Source organism: Bos javanicus, chromosome X (genome assembly GCF_032452875.1).
Source record: "Bos javanicus breed banteng chromosome X, ARS-OSU_banteng_1.0, whole genome shotgun sequence".
NCBI lineage: Eukaryota > Metazoa > Chordata > Mammalia > Artiodactyla > Bovidae > Bos > Bos javanicus.
In genome coordinates this window covers 77,881,329-77,903,318 of record NC_083897.1, presented here as the reverse complement: position 1 = coordinate 77,903,318, position 21,990 = coordinate 77,881,329, and the positions used below count along the sequence as shown (strand labels likewise).

Sequence of the window (21,990 nt, the reverse complement as noted above, 5' to 3'; positions counted from 1 at the left end):
CCTTAATGGGAAATAACTGTTAAACAGAAAGAAAAAATAAAGGAAGTACTACTCAGGAGCTAGACTGTCTTCTAATTTTCTTGTCTTTCTATCTTAAGAGATTTATTTGTCTCATTTTAAAGCACTGAGAATTTTTAAAGGTGTCTTTCACTTACATTAGCAATGAAAATCAACCCTCATTAACATGTAAACTCAGCATTACCTATCCCACGGACTCTAATAAGCTTAGAGTCCCTTGATATTCTGCTATATGAACATCTTCTAAGGTAAAAAGAAACTTTTCTCACTTAAAAAATGTACAGCATTCCATACATCACATACAAATTACCAGGATAAATTTAAGCATCAACAAGCTGCCATTACATTTATAAAAGTTTTCTAAAAGTGTTACTCTTGTTGGCATTGATCTCGAAAGATTCAAATATATCTCTCCAGGGGTAGAAAAATATCAGGATTTCTTTCTCCATTTCCAGTAGCAGAAATATATCTTGTTATTCATCTTGCCAGTATTTAGAAAAAAAATGAAAAGGAAAATTATTTGAAAAATATGTAATATAAATTAGAAAATGCTCAAAGGGCTTACACATTTTTCCTAGCTATATGTAGAAGAAATGTCTGCTTCATCTTACCCTTGTAGCATCTAATAACTCTCTTGAATTGTCTTTTCCTAGTCTCCGCCATGTAGTATGTCTTAATAACTCTGAGATCTGCTGAAGAGAATAAAAAAAGAGGTCAGAAATTTCAGAGTGGACAGTTAATATTCAAATATTTCTTTTATAGCCCAGGTGCTGTGCTGTGCTTAGTCACTTAGTCATGTCCAACTCTTTATGACCCCAAGGACTGTAGCCTACCAGGCTCCTCTGTCCATGAGGATTACTGTTCATAAACATGCATAAACTAAAACCATAGCCAATATGAGAAAGATGCTTCTAACACATATCTAAAATGGCAAAAAATATGTGGTCCAGATATAAAGTAAATTATATTACCCATTAAAAGTATCAAACTGTACTTTCCATTTGCCCTCTTTCTCCCTAGGTTTCTCTTTGTTTCTGAAAGCCTCTGAAGTCTTCAACCCCATTTCTTAAATGGTTTCTCTGCCCTTATCAAACACTCCTCCCTTTACTGAACTTTATTATGTGCTCCTTCTTTAGTCTTAATTCTGAATGCTAAATTTACATAATGGTCATATGATCAGTTTTGTTAAGGTTTATAACCAGGTGATAGACTCTTGGGCCAATCTGTTGTGTTGATAATACTCCAAAAGTGGAGTTGAAAGAAAGCAGAAAAAATGAAAGTGAAAGTGAAAAGAAAGTGAAGTCGCTCAGTCATGTCCGACTCATTGCGACCCCATGGACTGTAGCCTACCAGGCTCCTCTGTCCATGGGATTTTCCAGGCAAAAGTGCTGGAGTGGATTGCTATTTCCTTCTCCGGGGGATCTTCCCGACCCAGAAATTGAACCCGGGTCCCCCGCATTGCAGGCAGATGCTTTACTGTCTGAGCCACCAGGGAAGCCCCAAATGGACATACATCCTTCTAAAATGCACCATCAATTTAGTGAAGAAAAATTGCATCTTAGGTTAAGAATCTCCCAAAAAGCAGGTAATACGTGGGCTTTCCCTAAGCTACAAATGAGTTGTAGAAATGATTAATGTTTTCATATAAAAGTCAATGCTGTACACTGCAAAAGAGCAAAAATTAAATCAACCAAAAAAACAACCTCCATACACACACAAAAAAGCTAATCAAATTATTGAGAAAATTAGTTGCTTTCTAGAATGTAACCAGTAGGAGCAGTTTCTGTTTGTGTCTACTTGTAAACAGGGACTTCCCAGGTGGTGCAGTGGTAAAGAATCTGCCTGCCAATGCAGGAGATGCAAAAGAAAAGGTTCAACCCCTGGGTCAGGAAGATCCGCTGGAGGGCATGGCTACCCACTCCAATATTCTTGCCTGGAAAATCCACAGACAGAGCAGCCTGGCAGGCTACAGTCTGGGGCGTCGCAAAGAGTCGGACACAACTGAGCACATACTTGTAAATATATAGGCATTCCCTAAATTATAAAAATTTCAAAAATACTAATAGCTATTTGCACTGTCTTGCCAAGCCCAAGCTCCTACAACATGCGATGCACCCTCAAATCTGTACAAGACTTCTACTGTGAATGATGCCTTTCTGGTGCTTATGTCAATTGTTCTCCTTACAGCTTTTTACCATGCTAAGACCTCAAACAAGCTTAACTCCCTCACTGTCCTATTTTTCATAACCCCCCAGTTCAAGTAACTATAAATCAAGTAAGATATCGCACATGTTTACACATGCATATACAATTTAATCTTCTTTGCCTTTCAAAATTTGCCCTGTTATCTCATGATGACTATCTATCTTCTTTATTCTCTCTCAAAACACTGCCTCTATATTGTCAATAAGCAAAAGATAAATGTTTCTGATACACTCAAATTAACAACAAAAACATACTTTCGAAAGTGACATTAGTCAAAATAAAGAAAATTTACCATAAAATCTACGTAAGCCCCTGAAAGTACCCATAAAACCCCTTCAAATTTTCTAGCTATCTATCCTTCTCTAATCAAACCATATTTCCCTTATGCATCAGGATTCAATGTAAATACTTTTTAAATGTCCATATTCACAAAGAACTTCATACTAAGACAGCATTGTAAAATTATGAACTATTTCAGGCATATAAAAAGCTCAGAAAATAATGAATACAATATGTATTCACTACCCCACTTAAGAAATAACAGATAAAAAGAAAGACCTTGACATGCTCCTCTACAATGTCATCTCTTTCCTGATCCCCAGAGAAAATCATTTAAAACATCTTTCATTGCAAAAGCAAAAACAACAGTCACATAATGTGTTAACTCCTTTTGAGGGCTAGTCCCATCACTATTTAAAATATAATCTCTACAAAAAAAATGCTCTGATTTCCAAACAGACTTACAAACACTTCTGAAACAATGTATTTGTAAGTTAGGGATTACCTCTACTATTAAAAGGACTTCCCTGGTGGCTCAGATGGTTAAGCATCTGTCTACAATGTGGGAGACCCGGGTTCGATCCCTGGGTTGGGACGATCCCCTGGAGAAGGAAATGGCAATCCACTCCAGTTCTATTGTCTGGAAAATCCCATGGACAGAGGAGCCTGGTAGGCTACAGTCCATGGGGTCGCAATGAGTCAGACACAACTGAGTAACTTCACTTTCACTTTCTACTATTAAAATGCTGGAGAAAAGAGTTTATAGCAAAAAAAATTACTTAAAAATGGAGAAGGCGAGAGAGGGGACATATGTATACCTATGTCTGATTCAGGTTGATGTTTGGCAGAAACCAACACAATTCTGTAAAGCAATTATCCTTCAATTACAAATTAAATAAATCTTTTAAAAAGTCAAAAAATGAAGAAGGGCAACAAGAGAAAACAAGATGATTAATTCTTTAAAACTTGATTAGAAAATTAGAGGGTTGAACTAGATGCTCTAAGGTCCCTTTTAACTCTAAAATTCTGTGATTTTTATGGAATAAAATGATAATGCTGCAGTTATTAACTGAATTTTAAAAAGCTTAACTAGGATTATACTTATTTCTTCAACAAATCTAGCATCTGATTTTATTTATAACCCCACCCCTCAAAAGATACACACAAAAATAAACCATATATTACTGAAAATAATAGACATGACCAATGTACACAGATACTATACAAATGCAGTATACTGGAAATAACAATCTGCCAGTCTGATTGAAGAGGCAGACAGGTTAAAACACTGGAGAGTCATGTTTATTTTACCTAAAAAAGAAGAAATTCTGGCAGAGCCTAAAAGTCAAAGATTCTGTGGCATCCAAGCATAATAATGTATGCTCTCATTTTGATCAGCACTATTTGTCCACTAATTAATATAAATATTAATCTTTGACAGTTGCATAGGCACAATATTTTACTATGTGTAGACGTTCAATTATTACTTACAAAAATATTATCAACACTAAAACCATCAACCTAGTAGACAGAACTACCTCCATGTAATGAGACTAAGACTCAAGCAAGCAAACCTATTTCAATTACATTTTTCCTTTAAGATAAAAATTACATTTTACTAAAAAATAATCCTATTGGGCTTCCCTGGTGGCTCAGTGGTAAAGAATCCCCCTGCCAATGCAGGAGACACAGGTTCAATCCCTGATCTGGAAAGATACCACAGCCGTGAAGCATCTAAGCCCGGGCACCACAACTACTGAGCCCCTGCTCTAGAGGTCACCATGCCACAACTACTGAAACCCACTCGCCCTAGAGAACAAGCTCTGCAAGAGAAAAGCCACTTCAATGAGAAGCTTGTGCTCCACAACTAGAGAGTATCCCCTGCTCACTGCAACTAGAGAAAAGCCAATGCAGCAATGGAGACCCACCACGGTGAAAAAATAAATTAATTAATTAAACCAAAAAATAATCCTATTATATAATGTTTTTAGTGACTATTAAATATGATTGTATCCTTTTTATTTATTTGCTGCACAGTCTTTAGTTGCAGTGAGTGGGGGTTACTCTCTAGTTGTGGTATGCATACTTCTCATTGCAGTGGCTTTTTTTGTTGCAGAGCATGGGCTCTAGAGTTCTCAGGCTTCAGTAGTTGCAGCACATGGGCTCAGCAGTTGTGGCTCCTGAGTTCTAGAGTACAGGTTCAATAGTTGTGGTGCACAGGTTAAACTGCTCCACAGCATGCGATATCTATCCCGATCAGGGATCACATTGACAGGAGACGTGGGTATGATCATTCTTTACCATTGAGTCCCCAGGAAAGCCCAAATGTATCCTTTTTAGAATAGTTATTTTTCATAATACAAGTTATGTTCAGTGTTTATGGCACTTTCAGTTCAGTTCAGCCGCTAAGTCGTGTCCGACTCTTTGCAACCCCAATGAATCGCAGCACGCCAGGCCTCCCTGTCCATCGCCAACTCCCGGAGTTCACTCAGACTCATGTCCATCGAGTCAGTGATGCCATCCAGCCGTCTCATTCTCTGTCGTCCCCTTCTCCTCCTGCCCCCAATCCCTACCAGCATCAGAGTCTTTTCCAATGAGTCAAATCTTCCCATGAGGTGGCCAAAGTACTGGAGTTTCAGCTTTAGCATCATTCCTTCCAAAGAAATCCCAGGGCTGATCTCCTTCAGAATGGACTGGCTGGATCTCCTTGCAGTCCAAGGGACTCTCAAGAGCCTTCTCCAACACCACAGTTCAAAAGCATCAATTCTTCAGCGCTCAGCCTTCTTCAGTCCAACTTTCACATCCATACATGACCACAGGAAAAACCATATCCTTGACTAGACGAACCTTTGTTGGCAAAGTAATGTCTCTGCTTTTGAATATGCTATCTAGGTTGGTCATAACTTTCCTTCCAAGAAGTAAGCATCTTTTAATTTCATGGCTGCAGTCACCATCTGCAGTGATTTTGGAGCCCCCAAAATAAAGTCTAACACTGTTTCCACTGTTTCCCCATCTATTTGCCATGAAGTGATGGGACCAGATGCCATGATCTTAGTTTTCTGAATGTTGAGCTTTAAGCCAACGTTTTCACTCTCCTCTTTCACTTTCATCAAGAGGCTTTTTAGTTCCTCTTCACTTTCTGCCATAAGGGTGGTATCATCTGCATATCTAAGGTTATTGATATTTCTCCCGGCAATCTTGATTCCAGCTTGTGCTTCATCCAGCCCAGAGCTTCTCATGATGTACTAATAAGCAGGGTGACAGTATACAGCCTTGATATACTCCTTTTCCTATTTGGAACCAGTCTGTTGTTCCATGTCCAGTTCTAACTGTTGCTTCCTGACTTGCATATAGGTATCTCAAGAGGCAGGTCAGGTGGTCTGGTATTCCCAACCATTAACAAATGTTAAAAAAAATTCTTAGCACAGAGGCCTTGTAAACATAGATGGCATACTGGACTTGGCCCAATGGCCATTAACTGCTGATAACCTGCTCTTGATGATTTCTAAAATCCCTGCAGCTTCTAAGGATTCTCACAATGACACAGCAAAACAAAACACTTTCAGAAAAAAATCACTATCATAAAAAATAAACTCATGAACAAAAATTATCCACAGAATTCCCCTTTTTTTTAAATCAATTTTCCTTTTTGTCTACCAATTTTTACATCTCTGAGGGCATAACATCAGCAGCAGGCCTATTTAGTAGTTTGCACAAAATTCTTCATATATTTGTTTAGGCAACTTCTGTGAAGAAAGTTTAGACTTCATTCCCCATTTATATAAGAAACTCTTTGTCATTACAAAACCTGTTAACTTTTTCATATGTTTCATCTAAGTGATGGGAAATTCCATGCTGTTTACTAATAAAGTAATAAAGAATTACAAGGCATTTGCCAAATTCAGGGCAATAAAACCTAATGACTCAATGTTAACAGGTAAAAAAAAAAACAAAAAAAAAAAAACAAAAAAACACACAAAACTTCAGAACCAGTTCATTTTTAAATCATGAAATTAGGGAGAAAATACACAAAGAGAACCTTATCATATTAAAAGTAATTCACCAAGGGCATATTTTAGAGACATTTAATTAGTGGATTATTTCACTGGGCTGACTTCCAAGAACTTTAGGAAACTGGTATAAATCTCTGTGCTTCTAAGATTCCTAGCCCTATTGTGTTTGTGCACAGAATGGAGACATTACTACACACAGTGCAGCTGCAATGCTGAGATAATATGAAAGAAGTTGAGAAAGTAGAATTGGACCTATTTTTTGCTACTTTACAGTTTCAACTTCCATGTTTTTATATTTATTAATATGGACTTTGGAGAAAATTCTGAAGTACATTTCTTAACTCTAAGTTTCATTGTGGACAATGTGAATCACTAGCAAATCTGACACTTTTGTTTAGTAATATTTTTGTATAAATGCTCTCATTATGTTTGCTGCTTTTTACGGATATATCAGATTGCCACTGGTGAGCAAATTACCTGGGGAAATTACACAAAACTCATACAGGATAGAGTTTTCATTTACTTGCATCATTCTGCAAGGCTCACTTATGCAGGTCGTATACAAAATAGTTTTCTTTATGTGCATTCCAAAAAAATCTAATAACAGGCAGTCCTTTGGTAGAAAAGACATAATCTTTGCTTATAACATAGGTAAAGATTTAAAATATTGATATAAACATAAAACCAACTCCCAGACATATAAATGATACCTAAAAAGCTTCAGATGACCACTAGATGAAAAAGGTATTTTAAGGAAGGTATTTGGTTTTGTGTATTTTAAATCCCTTCAGATTTATTCATATTTAGTTTCTTTCTTGCATGCTAAAAGTTAAGTTCTACTATAGAGGTTGGTAAACACACACAGTTGGGGCTGATAGCAATCTGCCATTCCCTTCAACATAGGTGTCTCCTCTTTATCGTTTTGCTACCTCTTTTTCTCTCTCTTATAATGTGCTAGTAGATTTTTCTTTCTCTTCTATCTGCCTATTTTGTTAACCATTAGTTTAGTTCTTATCGTGGCACTCAAACCTGAGAAGGTTGCTAGCCTCTACTCCATTATCTCCTCATGGTCTTATCGAACAGAGACAAGATGGAGAACACAACTGTAATATTTCTGATAACAAAATTATTGTACAAGAAAACTTAGTTTTACAGAAGAAAAAAAATGAACCTTTTCAAAAGATACTTCACCCCTTCAAATATACATACACAAAAATTTCTTAATTTTGCTGTCTTTCATTTCTCTCTTTGAGCCCTGAAAACTGTTAAAGAGTTTTTTTCTAAAACTATCCACTCTTCTTCTCACTTGCACTTTGAAAATTCATAAGGTGACCATAATTCATACAATGGCTAGAACATTTATTCTCATATAATGTCAGGAAGAAACTAACAGCTCTCTTACAAATATTTTACGGGCTTTATTTTTCCAAATGTCTTCAAGAGAAGCAACCTAGAGCCTTAAAGTCACTTTAAAACTATTTCAAGAGTAAACAAATCTTGCTCTAAACTGCCATATTAACATTCTTAAGTTGGATACACAGTTGCAATACAAAAAGGTTTTTATCTTACACACCGTACACAACAAATTTAAATAAGTGTTCATTACGTTTTCGAAGTTTATAAGCTAAAGCTAACAGATGTGGGCAAAAATATCACAGAAAGACCAATGCAAAGGTAGGATATAGCTTGATCACCTTTCCACCATCATTCACCCAAAAACACCCTTAAATTTTAGTTCATTCCTTGAGATGCGTAGCCCAGAATAGAACAGCAGATTAGCTGAGGGCCAGAGTACTTAGCATTTTACCCCTTTTTGTATTTTAATTTGGATTTGTTTGCTGAGATACTTTTGCATTATGAAGCAACATGGATTATAAGCAGCTATGCTGTCTACAGCCATACCACCCTGACTTCACCTGATCTTGTCAGATACTGGAAGCTAAGCAGGGTCTGCCTGGATAGTACTTGGATGGGAGAAGCAGCTTTACTATAACCATTATAGTATAATCTTAACTATAACCATAATAAGAAGCACAACAGCTACCATTCACTAAACAATCATTATTTGGCTGGCCTTTTGCCTAATACTACATTATCTCATTTAATTCTCACTACATGGACATCACCAGATGGTCAACAATGAAATCAGACTGATTATATTCTTTGCAGCCAAAGATGGAGAAGCTCTATACAGTCAGAAAAATAAGACTAGGAGCTGACTGGCTCAGATCATGAACTCCTTATTGCCAAATTCAGAGTTAAATTGAAAAAAGTAGGGAAAGCCACTAGACCATTCAGTTATGACCTAAATCAAACTCCTTATGATTAAACAGTGGAATTGAGAAATAGATTTAAGGGACTAGATCTGATAGATAAGAGTGCCTGATGAACTATGGACAGGGGTTCAAGACATTGTACAGGAGACAGGGATCAAGACCATCCCCATGGAAAAGAAATGCAAAAAAAAAAAAAAGGCTGTCTGGGGCGGCCTTACAAACAGCTGTGAAAAGAAGGACATGAAAAGCAAAGGAGAAAAGGAAAGATATAACCATCTGAATGCAGAGTTCCAAAGAATAGCAAGGAGACATAAGAAAGCCTTCCTCAGCGATCAATGCAAAGAAATAGAGGAAAACAACAGAATGGGAAAGACAAGAGATGTCTTCAAGAAAATTAGAGATACCAAGGGAACATTTCATGCAAAGATGGGCTCGATAAAGGACAGAAATGGTATGGACCTAACAGAAGCAGAAGATATTAAGAAGTGGCAAGAATACACAGAAGAACTCTACAAAAAAGATCTTCACGACCCAGATAATCACGATGGTGTGATCACTCACCTAGAGCCACACATCCTGGAATGTGAAGTCAAGTGGGCCTTAGGAAGCATCACTAAAAACAAAGCTAGTGGAGGTGATGGAATTCCAGTTGAGCTATTTCAAATCCTGGAAGATGATGCTGTGAAAGTGCTGCACTCAATTATGCCAGCAAATTTGGAAAACTCAGCAGTGACCACAGGACTGGAAAAGGTCAATTTTCATTCCAATCCCAAAGAAAGGCAATGCCAAAGAATGCTCAAACTACCGCACAATTGCACTCATCTCACACGCTAATAAAGTAATGCTCAAGCCCGGCTTCAGCAATACGTGAACTGTGAACTTGTAGATGTTCAAGCTGGTTTTAGAAAAGGCAGAGGAACCAGAGATCAAATTGCCAACATCTGCGAAAAAGCAAGAGAGTTCCAGAAAAACATCTATTTCTGCTTTATTGACTATGCCAAAGCCTTTGACTGTGTGGATCACAAGAAACTGGAAAAGTCTGAAAGAGATGGGAATACCAGACCACCTGACCTGCCTCTTGAGAAACCTGTATGCAGGTCAGGAAGCAACAGTTAAAACTAGACATGGAACAACAAACTGGTTCCACATAGGAAAAGGAGTACGTCAAGGCTGTATATTGTCACCCTACTTATTTAACTTCTATGCAGAGTACATCATGAGAAACGCTGGACTGGAAGAAACACAAGCTGGAATCAAGATTGCCGGGAGAAATATCAATAACCTCAGATATGCAGATGACACCACCCTTATGGCAGAAAGTGAAGAGGAACTCAAAAGCCTCTTGATGACAGTGAAAGAGGAGAGTAAAAACGTTGGTTTAAAGCTCAACATTCAGAAAACGAAGATCATGGGATCCGGTCCCATCACTTCATGGCAAATAGATGGGGAAACAGCGGAAAGAGTGTTAGACTTTATTTTTTTGGGCTGCAAAATCACTGCAGATGGTGATTGCAGCCATGAAACTAAAAGACGCTTACTCCTTGGAAGGAAAGTTATGACCAACCTAGACAGCATATTAAAAAGCAGAGACATTACTTTGCCAACAAAGGTCCGTCTAGTCAAGGCTATGGTTTTTCCTGTGATCATGTATGGATGTGAGAGTTGGACTGTGAAGAAGGCTGAGCGCTGAAGAATTGATGCTTTTGAACTGTGGTGTTGGAGAAGACTCTTGGGAGTCCCTTGGACTGCAAGGACATCCAACCAGTCCATTCTAAAGGAGATCAGTCTTGGGTGTTCATTGGAGGGACTGATGCTGAAGCTGAAACTCCAATACTTTGGCCACCTCATGCGAAGCGTTGACTCATTGGAAAAGACTCTGATGCTGGGAGAGATTGGCGGCAGGAGGAGAAGGGGATGACAGAGGATGAGATGGCTAGATGGCATCACCAACTCGATGGACAAGAGTTTGGGTGAACTCCGGGAGTTGTTGAGGGACAGGGAGGCCTGGCGTGCTGCAATTCATGCGGTCGCAAAGAGTCGGACACGACTGAGCAACTTAACTGAACTGAACTGATAATCCTACAGGGTATCGACTATTATTACTATTCCCATTATACAAACTAGATACTGAGGCTCTGAAAGACTACCATGCTCAAATCCATACAGCTAGTAAGTGGTGGAATGGAGACGGACATTTCTGACATTATCAGTACTAACAATATCAACATTGTCATTGGATCTAGTGAGTTTACTCTAGATCATGGGAAAAGCAAGAGAATTCCAGAAAAACATCTACTTTTACTTTATTGACTATGCCAAAGCCTTTGTGTGAATCACAACAAACTGTGGAAAATTCTTAGAGAAATAGACATACCAGACCATCTTACCTGCCTCCTGAGAAATCTTTATGCAGGTCAAGATGCAACAGTTATAACTGGGCATTGAACTACAGATTGGGGCCAAATTGTGAAAGGAGTACATCAAGCCTGTATATTGTCACCCTGCTTATTTAACTTCTCTGCAGAGTACATCATGAGAAACGCTGGGCTGGATGAAGCACAAGCTGGAATCAAGATTGCTGGGAGAGATATCAATAACTTCAGATATGCAGATGACACCACCCTTATGGCAGAAAATGAAGAAGAACTAAAGAGCCTCTTGATGAAAGTGAAAGAGGAATGTGAAAAAGCTGGCTTAAAACTCAACATTGAAAAAACAAAGATCATGGCATCCAGTCCCATCGCTTCATGTCAAATCGATGGGGAAACAATGGAAACAATGACAGACTTTATTTACTTGGGCTCCAAAATCACTGCAGATGGTGACTGCAGCCATGAAATTAAAAGACGCTTACTCCTTGGAAGGAAAGTTATGACCAACCTAGACAGCATATTAAAAAGCAGACATATTAGTTTCCTGACAAAGGTCTGTCTAGTCAAAGCTATGGTTTTTCCAGTAGTCATGTATCCATGTGAGAGCTGGACTATAAAGAAAGCTGAGTGCTGAAGAATTGATGCTTTTGAACTGTGGTGTTGAAGAAGACTCTTGAGAGTCCCTTGGACTGAAAGGAGATCCAACCAGTCCATCCTAAAGCAAATCAGTTCTGAATATTCTTTGGAAGGTCTGATGCTGAAGCTGAAGCTGAAGCTCCTATACTTTGGCCACCTGATGCAAAAAACTGACTCATTGGAAAAGACCCTGAGGCTGGAAAAGATTCAAGGCGGGAAGAGAAGGGGACGACAGAGGATTAGATGGTTGGATAGTACCACCGACTCGATGGACATGAGTTTGACTAAGCTCTGGGAGTTGGTGATGGACAGGGAAGCCTGGCGTGCTGCAGTCCATAGTGTCACAGAGTCAGACATGAATGAGCGACTGAACTGAACTGAACTGAATTTACTCTTCCTGATGGATAACCCTGAAATGCCTAGGTTAATTTTTCTGTTGTTAACAAGGAAGACATTCCATTGTTTGTTTGCTTTTTTTTGGTAAAAAATATCAACACAACTGTGTGTTAAACATAAAGGGCAACATCACCAAAAGTGGCTTTTGGTGGATGTTGGTGAAACTTCACAAAAGTGTACGTGCACTAAAACAATGATTAAGCTGTCAAAAACTGACAAAAACAATTTTTCTAAAACTTCTGGAATCAACCAAAAAATGTACAGCAAGTAGGGAATTGCATAATGAGGAAAGAAATTGCTAAATTTCAGCAGAGAACATTATGACATTTGTGCATACTCACCTACCATATCCCATTCCCCAGATCAGAGGTATCTCTCATTCCTCATATGGCTGGCTGCTACTAGAGGTTGAAATGTGAGGCTCCTTGCTCAAATAATTATGGATGTGTTTTTTAAACTGTCTGGCAGCTTGCTCAGGGGCTTACCTTGTTGTGCATCCTTCAGAACTCTCTTCGGGCTGGAAGTGTTTAATGTTGTTTATTGTAAAGCATATAAAATACACATACTAGCTGCAGATGCCTGGAGCAAGAGATAATGGGGCAAGCAGGAGAAAGAATATAAGTCTAGGAAGAGAGTCTGGGGCAGGAGGTACATGGGAAAATAAGGACTTCATAAGAGTAGAAATGTTATATTTTTTAAAAAGTAATGAAAGATAAATAAAGGAACACAAAAGTATATTAACATTATTTAATATGATGTGGATAGTGACTACAGCCATAAAATTAAAAGATGCTTGTTCCTTGGAAGAAACGCTATGACAAACCTAGACAGCACATTTAACAGCAGAGACATTACTTTGCCAACAAAGGTCCATATAGTAATAGCTATGGCTTTTCCAGCGGTCATGTATGGATGTGAGAGCTGGACCAAAAAGAAGGCTGATTGCTTATTGGCCTTTTGGCTAAGATCACATGTAGAAAGCTGGCTGCTAAAGAATTGATGATTTTGAACTGTGGTGCTGGAAAAGACTCTTGAGAGTCCCCTGGACTATGAGGAGATCAAACAAATCAATCCTAAAGGAAATCAACCCTGAATGTTCATTGAAGGACTGATGCTGAAGCTGAAGCTCCAATACTTTGGCCACCTGATGCAAAGAGCTGACTTATGGGAAAAAACTTTGTTGCTGGGAAAGATTAAACACAGGAGGAGAAGGGGACGACAGAGGATGCAATGGTTGGATGGCATCATCAACTCAATGGACATGAGTTTGAGCATCCTCCAGGAGATAGTGGAGGACAGGGAAGCCTGCAGTCCTTGGGGCTGCAGAGAGTCAGACACAACTGAGTGACTGAACAACAACATTGACCAAAACACTTTTATGAGAATTCCATAGTACAGTGAAGAAGCTGAAGTAACCCCCAACAAGGACAAAGTCAAGAACAATGCAATGAAACAAAATGACCAAATTCACTTTATCTACATGAGCCCCTCCCCCAACCCAGCAGAGCTCAGTGCCAAGACAGATTACTCAGACTTGCAACTTCTCCTTCAGGGGAAAAGAGGGCATGCAACCTGTCACCCACATCTCAGAACTATAGAGTGCTGCCCAAGGTATTGGATTCTCTCTCAGCTTACTCAGAATGCTGATGGACCAGAACAGTTTAGATGCTTGCAGGCAGCTATGAACATAGGAAACCTGGCATGGCTTTGTGTAATTGGAAGGAGGCATGCATCCTGAGGCTTCCCTTCTGACAGTGAAGGAGAGAAGTGCAAGAAACATGTGTTCAATATACAACTTTCAGAGTGCTGCCCAAGAGACTAGTTTCTATCTCCCCTCATTTGAAGCTCTGACAGAACCAGCATAGTTTGGATTCCTGGCAAATGCTGAGAATGATGGTAAGTGGAAAAGCAGTGTGCTGTGGGTAGCATACTCAGCTTTATTAGAAGGTTCACAACTTGAGACTTCTACTTTTGAAGGGAGAGAAAAGAGTGGACCCTGCATCCAATATTCTGATTTTTCAGGGGGCTGTCCTAGAGACTGGTTTCTGTCTTGACCAACTCAGAGTGTAGATTAGACCTGGCATATAATAGATACCTGGTACAGCTAAAAACAAAAAAACTACCTTGATGATATACAACTGTTTCAGAGAACCAGCAATACAGCATACAGACACCAGAGCAAGCAAGAGATTATGAGGTTATGAAAAGAGAAACCAACAAATCACTCTAATTAGAAATCTACAAACACAGGTTGCCAGAATTTTGAGCTGGGATGACTGGTGTAGGTCTTTCCCTGTCAGTGCCAGCACATAAAAGACTAGATGACATGGCTATTTCTTCAAAGGTGCAGATATCAATACAAAGCTAAAAGGAACACAAAAAGGGGGGAATAAGGTCCAATCAAAGGGACAAAATAAAGCTCCAGAAACTGATACTAATGAAATCAAGGTGTATGACTATCCTGACAAAAAGTTCAAGATAACTGTCATAAAAATGCTCAATGAAAAAATTGCTCAATGAGGTTGGGAAAATTACGGATGAATGAGACTATCAAGAGAGAAAATATAAAAAAGAAAATAAATTTGGAGGTATTTAATACAAAAACTGAACTAAAAAATTCAATGCCTGGGTTCAACAATATATGCAATATGCAATATATATGATCAGATTTGACCATATAGAAGAATCAGCCAATAATGAAGAAAGGTCATTTGAAATTATCCAGTCAGATTAAAAATGAAAAAGAATGAAAAAGAACACAGAAGGATTAAGGAACTTAAATGACCACATAAAATGAATCACCCTTCATATTATGGGAATCTCAGAACTAGAAGAGAGAGAGAAAGATACATAAAGGGATTATTTAAAGGATAAGAGCTGAAAACTTGCCAAATCTGGAAATGGAAATGGACAACCAGACTCAAAAAGCCTAAAAATGACCACTAAAGATGAATCCAAAGAAGACTCAAAAGAAGTTCACATCACGACATTATAATCAAACTATCAAAAGTCAAGGACAAAGAGAATTTTTTCCAAAGTGAGAATTTTAAACACAGAAAGATTAAAGTGACTCATCACATAAAAGGGAGCCCCCAACAGGACTTATAGCAGACTTCTCATCAGAAACTTCACAGACCAGAAGGGAGTGAAATGATGCATTCAAATTGATGAAAAGAAAAAAAAAAATGCCTACCAAGAATACTATACCCAGTAAAACTCTACTTCAAAAAATGAGAGATAAAGACTTACAGATAAACAAAAACTGAGAGCATTTGTCAATGCTAGACCTGATATAAGTTATCATAAGGGAATTCTTCAAGTTGAAACAAAAGGACACTAAACAACAACATAAAAACATGTGAAACTATGAAGCCAGCTGGGAAAAGTAAAGACATAGACAAAGAAATGCTACAACAATGTAAAAGTGGTACAAAGATCACTTTTTCTAGTATTTGAGTTAAAAAAAACCCATAAATAATAACTATAAAAAGATATAATTCTGATATCAAAAATATAAAGTATGTGGGAGATAGTAAAACTAGCTTTTATAAATGATCAACGTGAAGTTGTTATTAGCATAAACTATACTGCTATGTTTAATGAAAGTTCATGATAACTACAAAGAAAATGCCTATAGAATATACATAAAAGAAAACAAGGATCAAAAAATATTACTACAAAAAACAAAGCAACCAACCAAACACAAAGGAAACAAGGAAAGTGGGACAAATGAGCTTTAAGACAGAACACAATTGACAAAAATGGCAATGGTAAGTTCTTATCTATCAGTAACTACTTTAAATTTTAATAGACATTCTCCAACCAAAAGACATAGAATGGCTAAATGGATTAAAAAATCAGTATCTAACTATATGCTGTCTTACTAGATACTCACTTTAGACTTAAAGACACATTTAGGCTAAAAGTGAAAGGACAGAAAAAAATATATTCCATGAAAATGGTAACTGTATCAGACCAAATAAACTTTTACCCAAAAACTGTCATGGGAAACAAAGCAGGACATAATATAATAATAATAAAAGTTTCAATTCACCAGGAACATGTAACAGTTATAAATATATATATACCCAACATTAGAGCACCTAAATACATAAAGCAAACTTTCATAGAAATAAAGGGAAAAATACATAGTAACGTATTAACAGATTTTAATATCACACTTTCAATAACTGATAAACATACATATATTCAACATGAAATGAGGGAATGTGAACACTACCACAGACCAGATGGACCTGACTGACAAATGAAATTGTTTCACCTAACAGTACCAGAACAGACATTCTTCTCAACTGCACAAAGAACATTCTCCAGGATAACCACGTATTAGGTCAAAAAACAGATCTTAACAAATTTAAGAAGATTAAAGTCATACAAAATATCTTCTCTGTTCTAAATAAACTGAAATTAGAAATTAATAGGAGAAGGAAAATACAAATAGAAACCACAGTAAAATCACTTTACACCTGTTAGGAATGGTCATTATAGAAAAACAAAACAAACAAGAAAACAAGTGTTGGTGAAGATGTGGAGAAACTGGAACTCTGTGGACTTCTGACAAGAATGTAAAATGGTGCAGCTGCTACAGAACACTATATGGAGGTTTCTCAAAAAATTCAAAATTAAACCACCATATGATCCACCAATCCCAGATCTGAGTATTCATCCTTAAGAATTGAAATCAGGTACTTGAAGTTATATTTGCATGCCCATATTCACTTCAGCATTTTCAGTATTGCCAAAATTCTGGAAGCTATCTAAATATTCATAGATAGATAACTAGATAAAGAAAATATGATATATCCAAACGGTGTAGTATTTTTCATCATTAAAAAAGAAATTGGGAATTCCCTAGCAGTCCATTCATTAAGAATCCATGTTTTCACTGCCTCGTGCCTGGGTTCAATCCACAGTTGGGGTACTAAGATCATAGAAGCCATGTAGCATGGCCAAAAAAAAAGGGAAAAGGTATCTTGTCATATGTGATGACATGAATGAACCTGGAAGATATCATGCTAAGTAAAATAAGCCAGTTGCAGAATGACTAATACTGCATAAAACTCCTTATATGAAGTATCTAAAGTAGTCAAACTCACAAAAGCAGAAAGTAATGTGGTTATCATGGACAGGGAGAAGTGGGAAATGGAAAGTTGATGCTCAATACACATAGTTTCAGTTATGCAAAATGAAAAAGTCCTAGAGATTTCTCATAAAAGAGTGCAATTAAAATTAACAGTACTGTACTACACACCTAAAAATTTTTTAAGAGGGTAGATCTCAGTCTACATGTCTTTTTTTTTAAATCACGATAGAGGAAAAAATAGTTTAAAAATTTATGGAGGAGACGACAACACAGTAGAGGCATAATATTTTCATCTTGAATTCTCATATTACAAACAGATAACTATACAAAACAAAGAACAGAACTTATGAACAAAATACACAACAAAACTAGGACACAGTAAAGTCCCCTTGCACCTCATAACACAACCACAAGGAGAGTTTGGTTCAGCAACATGATCTGCATGGTAATGGCAATTCCATTGCAATAAGCAAATACCATATGCAGACCTGAGACCAGGAAAATACCATATAGTACTCACCAGAAAACACATCGGCCAAATAAGGAACAATAGGTGAAACTAGAAGGGCTTTGGTCCATTCCACTAGTGGATGAATGCAAAGAGTATCCGATAATTAGTTCTAAAGGAGGTGGAACAGCCTAATCCCATGAATGCTAAAAACTGACCAACAAAGGCTCCTTTTGAAGACACAATTCTTAACCCTGGTGGTCCAGTGGTTAAGAATCCACCTGCAAATGCAGGGGACCCACGTTTTATTCCTGGTCCAGAAAGATTCTCCATGATGCAAGAGAACTAAGCTATGTGCCACAACTACTGAGCCCACACTTGAGCCCACAAGGCACAATTACTGAGCCCATGTGCCTGAAACTACTGTAGCTGGCATGCCCTACAACCTGTGCTCTGAAACAAGAGTAGCCATTACAATGAGAAGCCTGCGTGCCACAACTAGAGAGCAGCCCCTGTTCACCACAATTAGAGAAAGCCTGCATGCAGCAACAAAGACCCAGTGCAGTCCAAATAAATAAAAAAATAAATTAAAAAAAGACACATTGAGGACAAACTGCATGAAGTGGAATTAAAATTGAGCAGAACTAGGGCAGAAAGGAAAAGAAGACCCAGAAAAAGGTAACAATGGGAGAGACCAAATATCACCAAAAAAAAAAAAAAAAAAAAAGGTGAAAAAAAATTTTAAAAAGCTCCACAAAGTTAGAAAAGCTAGCTGAACCAAACTTCCTTCTAAAATCTGAGCCAGAACAGTGTGGATATTCCTTAAAAAACTGGAAATAGAACTGCCATAGAACCAGCAATCCCACTACTGGGCATACACACCGAGGAAACCAGAATTGAAAGAGACACGTGTACCCCAATGTTCATCGCAACACTGTTTATAATAGCCAGGACATGGAAGCTACCTAGATGTCCATCAGCAGACGAATGGATAAGCAAGCTGTGGTACATATACACAATGGAATATTACTCACCCATTAAAAAGAATATACTTGAATCAGTTCTAATGAGGTGGATGAAACTGGAGCCTATTATACAGAGTGAAGGAAGTCAGAAAAACACCAATACAGTATACTAATGCATATATATGGAATTTAGAGAGATGGTAACGATAACCCTATATGCGAGACAGCAAAAGAGACAATGTATAAAACAGTCTTTTGGACTCTGTGCAAAAGGGCGAGGGTGGGATGATCTGAGAGAATAGCATTGAAACATGTATATTATCATATGTGAAACAGATCGCCAGTCCAGGTTTGACGCATGAGACAGGGTGCTCAGGGCTTGTGCACTGGGATGACCCTGAGGGATGGGATGGGGAGGGAGGTTCAGGATGGGGAACACATGTACACCCATGGCTGATTCATGTCAATATATGGCAAAAACCACTACAATACTGTAAAGTAATTAGCCTCCAATTAAAATAAATTAAAAAAATAAATAAAATCTCAGCCAAAGTAATTTCATATGAAAATCAACAGATGGGCAGAGTCAAGATGTCAGTGAGGGAAGACACGGAATCTGTGCCACACCTAGGATACCTAACAGGCACCAGTGGGGAACTTCCTGCAGATAAGTGGACAAGAAGAGACCCAGAGAGAACAGGTACCAGGTAGGAGGAAGTGGAGAAGCTAGAGGCCTGGGGACCAGTGATTGAGGAGCCGCTGGAGGAGGGTGAGCAGTTTTGGTACTGAAAGAAATTTGGGTGCCTGGGGTAGTTTGGGCACCTTTGGGCCCTGGGAGCAGGCTGTCTGCTCACCTGGGAAGGGTTGTATCCTTGGGGATTGAAGATCTACTGGGAAAAGCCCAAGGGGTTCCCGCTTTCACTTTGCAGGAGTGAGAGGCTGCTGGGGAAGGGGAGTAGTTTTGATGCCATAAGTGTTTTGGGTGCCAGGGGCAGTTTGGGCACCTTTGGACACTAGGAGCAGTGTGCCTGCTTGCCTGGGAGAGGTTGGGATCCTTGGGGATTGGAGTATCCACTGGGAAAAGCTCCTGGGTTCCCCTTTAACTTTGCTGTGACTGAGGGGCTGCTGGGGAAGGGGGAGAAGTTCTGGCACCAGAAGCAATTTAGAAGCTTCTAGGTACTGAGAGAGATGTATCTGCTCCACTGGGAGAGAGAGAGATCTCTGAAGGGATAGAAAGATTCACTGGGTAAGCCCATGGGGTTCCCCTTTCATTTGGCCCTGGGATACATTCTGGAGCCCAGGGGCTTGAACATCTGCCCTCCAGGGCCCTCTCTATTCACCTGCAGAGCCCTTTGCCCTCTGGGGCATACTACACTCTTCAGGGACCTCTCCACCGGGGGAGGCTCCTGCAAGGAGATAAAAATGCCTGCTGGCTTGGGAAGTCACCTGCAGGGTTGCAGGAATAGGGAACTGCCTAGTGTCACTCTCCCAACTCAGCCCTGGAGCCTCCTAAGGCCCCCAGGCTGAGCCCTCTGCCCTTCTGGACCACCTCCCCCCTCCAGGGCCCTCCTCCAGGCCCAGTCCTTTGCCATTTGGGATCCCCAGCCCCAGGGTCCCCCTCTATTCTCTGGTTTCCTCCCACCTCCTAGGTCTCCATCCTCTTCAGGTCCCTTCACCCTTCCAGAGGCCCTGTCTGCCTGCTGGACTGGCCCTCCACCATCCAGGACTCCCCTCCACACATTGAAAAGCAAAAATAACATACAAAGGAGTCCTGAAAAGGCCAACAGCTAATTTTTCAGCAGAACCTCTGCAGGCCAGAAGGCAGTGGCAGGATATATTTAAAGTGATGAAAGAGAAAACCTACAGCCAAGATTACTCTACCCAGCAAGGACCTTATTCAGATTTGAAGGTGAAATAAAAAGCTTTATAGAACAACAAAATTTAAAAGAATTCATCACAAAAAAAGAAAAAGAATTCAGCACCACCAAATCAGTCTTACAACAAATGCTAAAGGAAATTCTCTAGCAGGAAACACAAGAGAAGAAACAGATCCACAAAACCCTAAACAATTAAGAAAAATGGCAATAGGACCACACATATCAATAATAACATTAAATGCAAATAAATAATTGCTCCAACCAAAAGACACTGACTGGCTGAATGTATACAAAAACAAGATCTGTGCACATGCTGCCTCCAGGAGACCCACTTCAGATGTAACGACACACACAGACTGAGAGTCAGGGGATAGAAAAAGATATTCCATGCAAATGGGTACCAAAAGAAGGTGGGAGCAGCAATACTCATATCAGAAAAAATAGATTTTAAAATAAAAACTGTCACATGAGATAAGGAAAGACACTACACAATGATCAAGGCATCAAACCAAGAAGACAAAGCAATTATAAATATTTATGCACCCAATATAGGAATACCTCAATACATATGAAAAACACTAACAGACATTGAACACCTCATACCAGTGGCAGATCATCAAAACAGAAAATTAATAAGGAAACACAAGCACTAAATGACACATTAGACCAGATGAACCCAACTGGTATATTCAAGACATTCCATCCAAATGAAGAAGAATACACTTTCTTCTCAAGTGCACCTGGAACTTTCTCCAGATAGATCACATCTTGGGTCACAAATCAAGCCTTAGTAAATTTAAGAAAACTGAAATCATATCAAGCATCTTTTCTGAACACAATGATATGAGGCAAAATATGAATTACATGGAAAAATTGCAAAAAAAAAAAAACCAAATGGAGATTAAACAACACACTTCTACATAACAAGAGGTCACTGATGGAATCAAAAATACCTAAAAACAAATGAGAGTGAAAACACGGTGACCCAGAACTATAGGATACAGAAAAAGCAGTTCTAAGAGGGGAATTTAGCAATACAATCCTACCTCAGTAAACCAGACAAACATCAAATAAAGAACCTGTCTTTACACCTAAAGCAACTAGAAAAGGACAACAACAACAACAAAAAACCCTCCAAAATTAGTGAAAGGAAAGACATTGTTAAGACTAGAGCACAAATAAATGAAAAAGAAATTAAGGAAATAACAGCCAAGTTAAATAAACTTAAAAGCTGGCTCTCTGAGTAGATAACCAAACTTGACAAATCACACCCAGACTCATCAAGAAAATAAGGGAGAGGACTCAATTAAAAAAAAATTATAAATGAAAACGGAGAAGTAACAACAGACAATGTAGATACAAAGGATCATGAGAGACTACTGTGAGCAACTATACTCCAAA

General features: G+C 38.6%; 1 protein-coding gene across 3 annotated transcripts in view; it reads right to left on the bottom strand.

Annotated features, from left to right (window-relative positions):
* The window catches only part of ABCB7 (ATP binding cassette subfamily B member 7), a 147,176-nt gene that overhangs the window by 60,522 nt on the left and 64,664 nt on the right, over nt 1–21,990 (bottom strand). For all 3 annotated transcript variants that reach the window (XM_061409682.1, XM_061409679.1, XM_061409680.1), the window contains exon 2: nt 630–707. In XM_061409682.1, the coding sequence (XP_061265666.1) occupies nt 630–707 (78 nt within the window). The remainder of the gene's footprint in view (nt 1–629; nt 708–21,990) is intronic.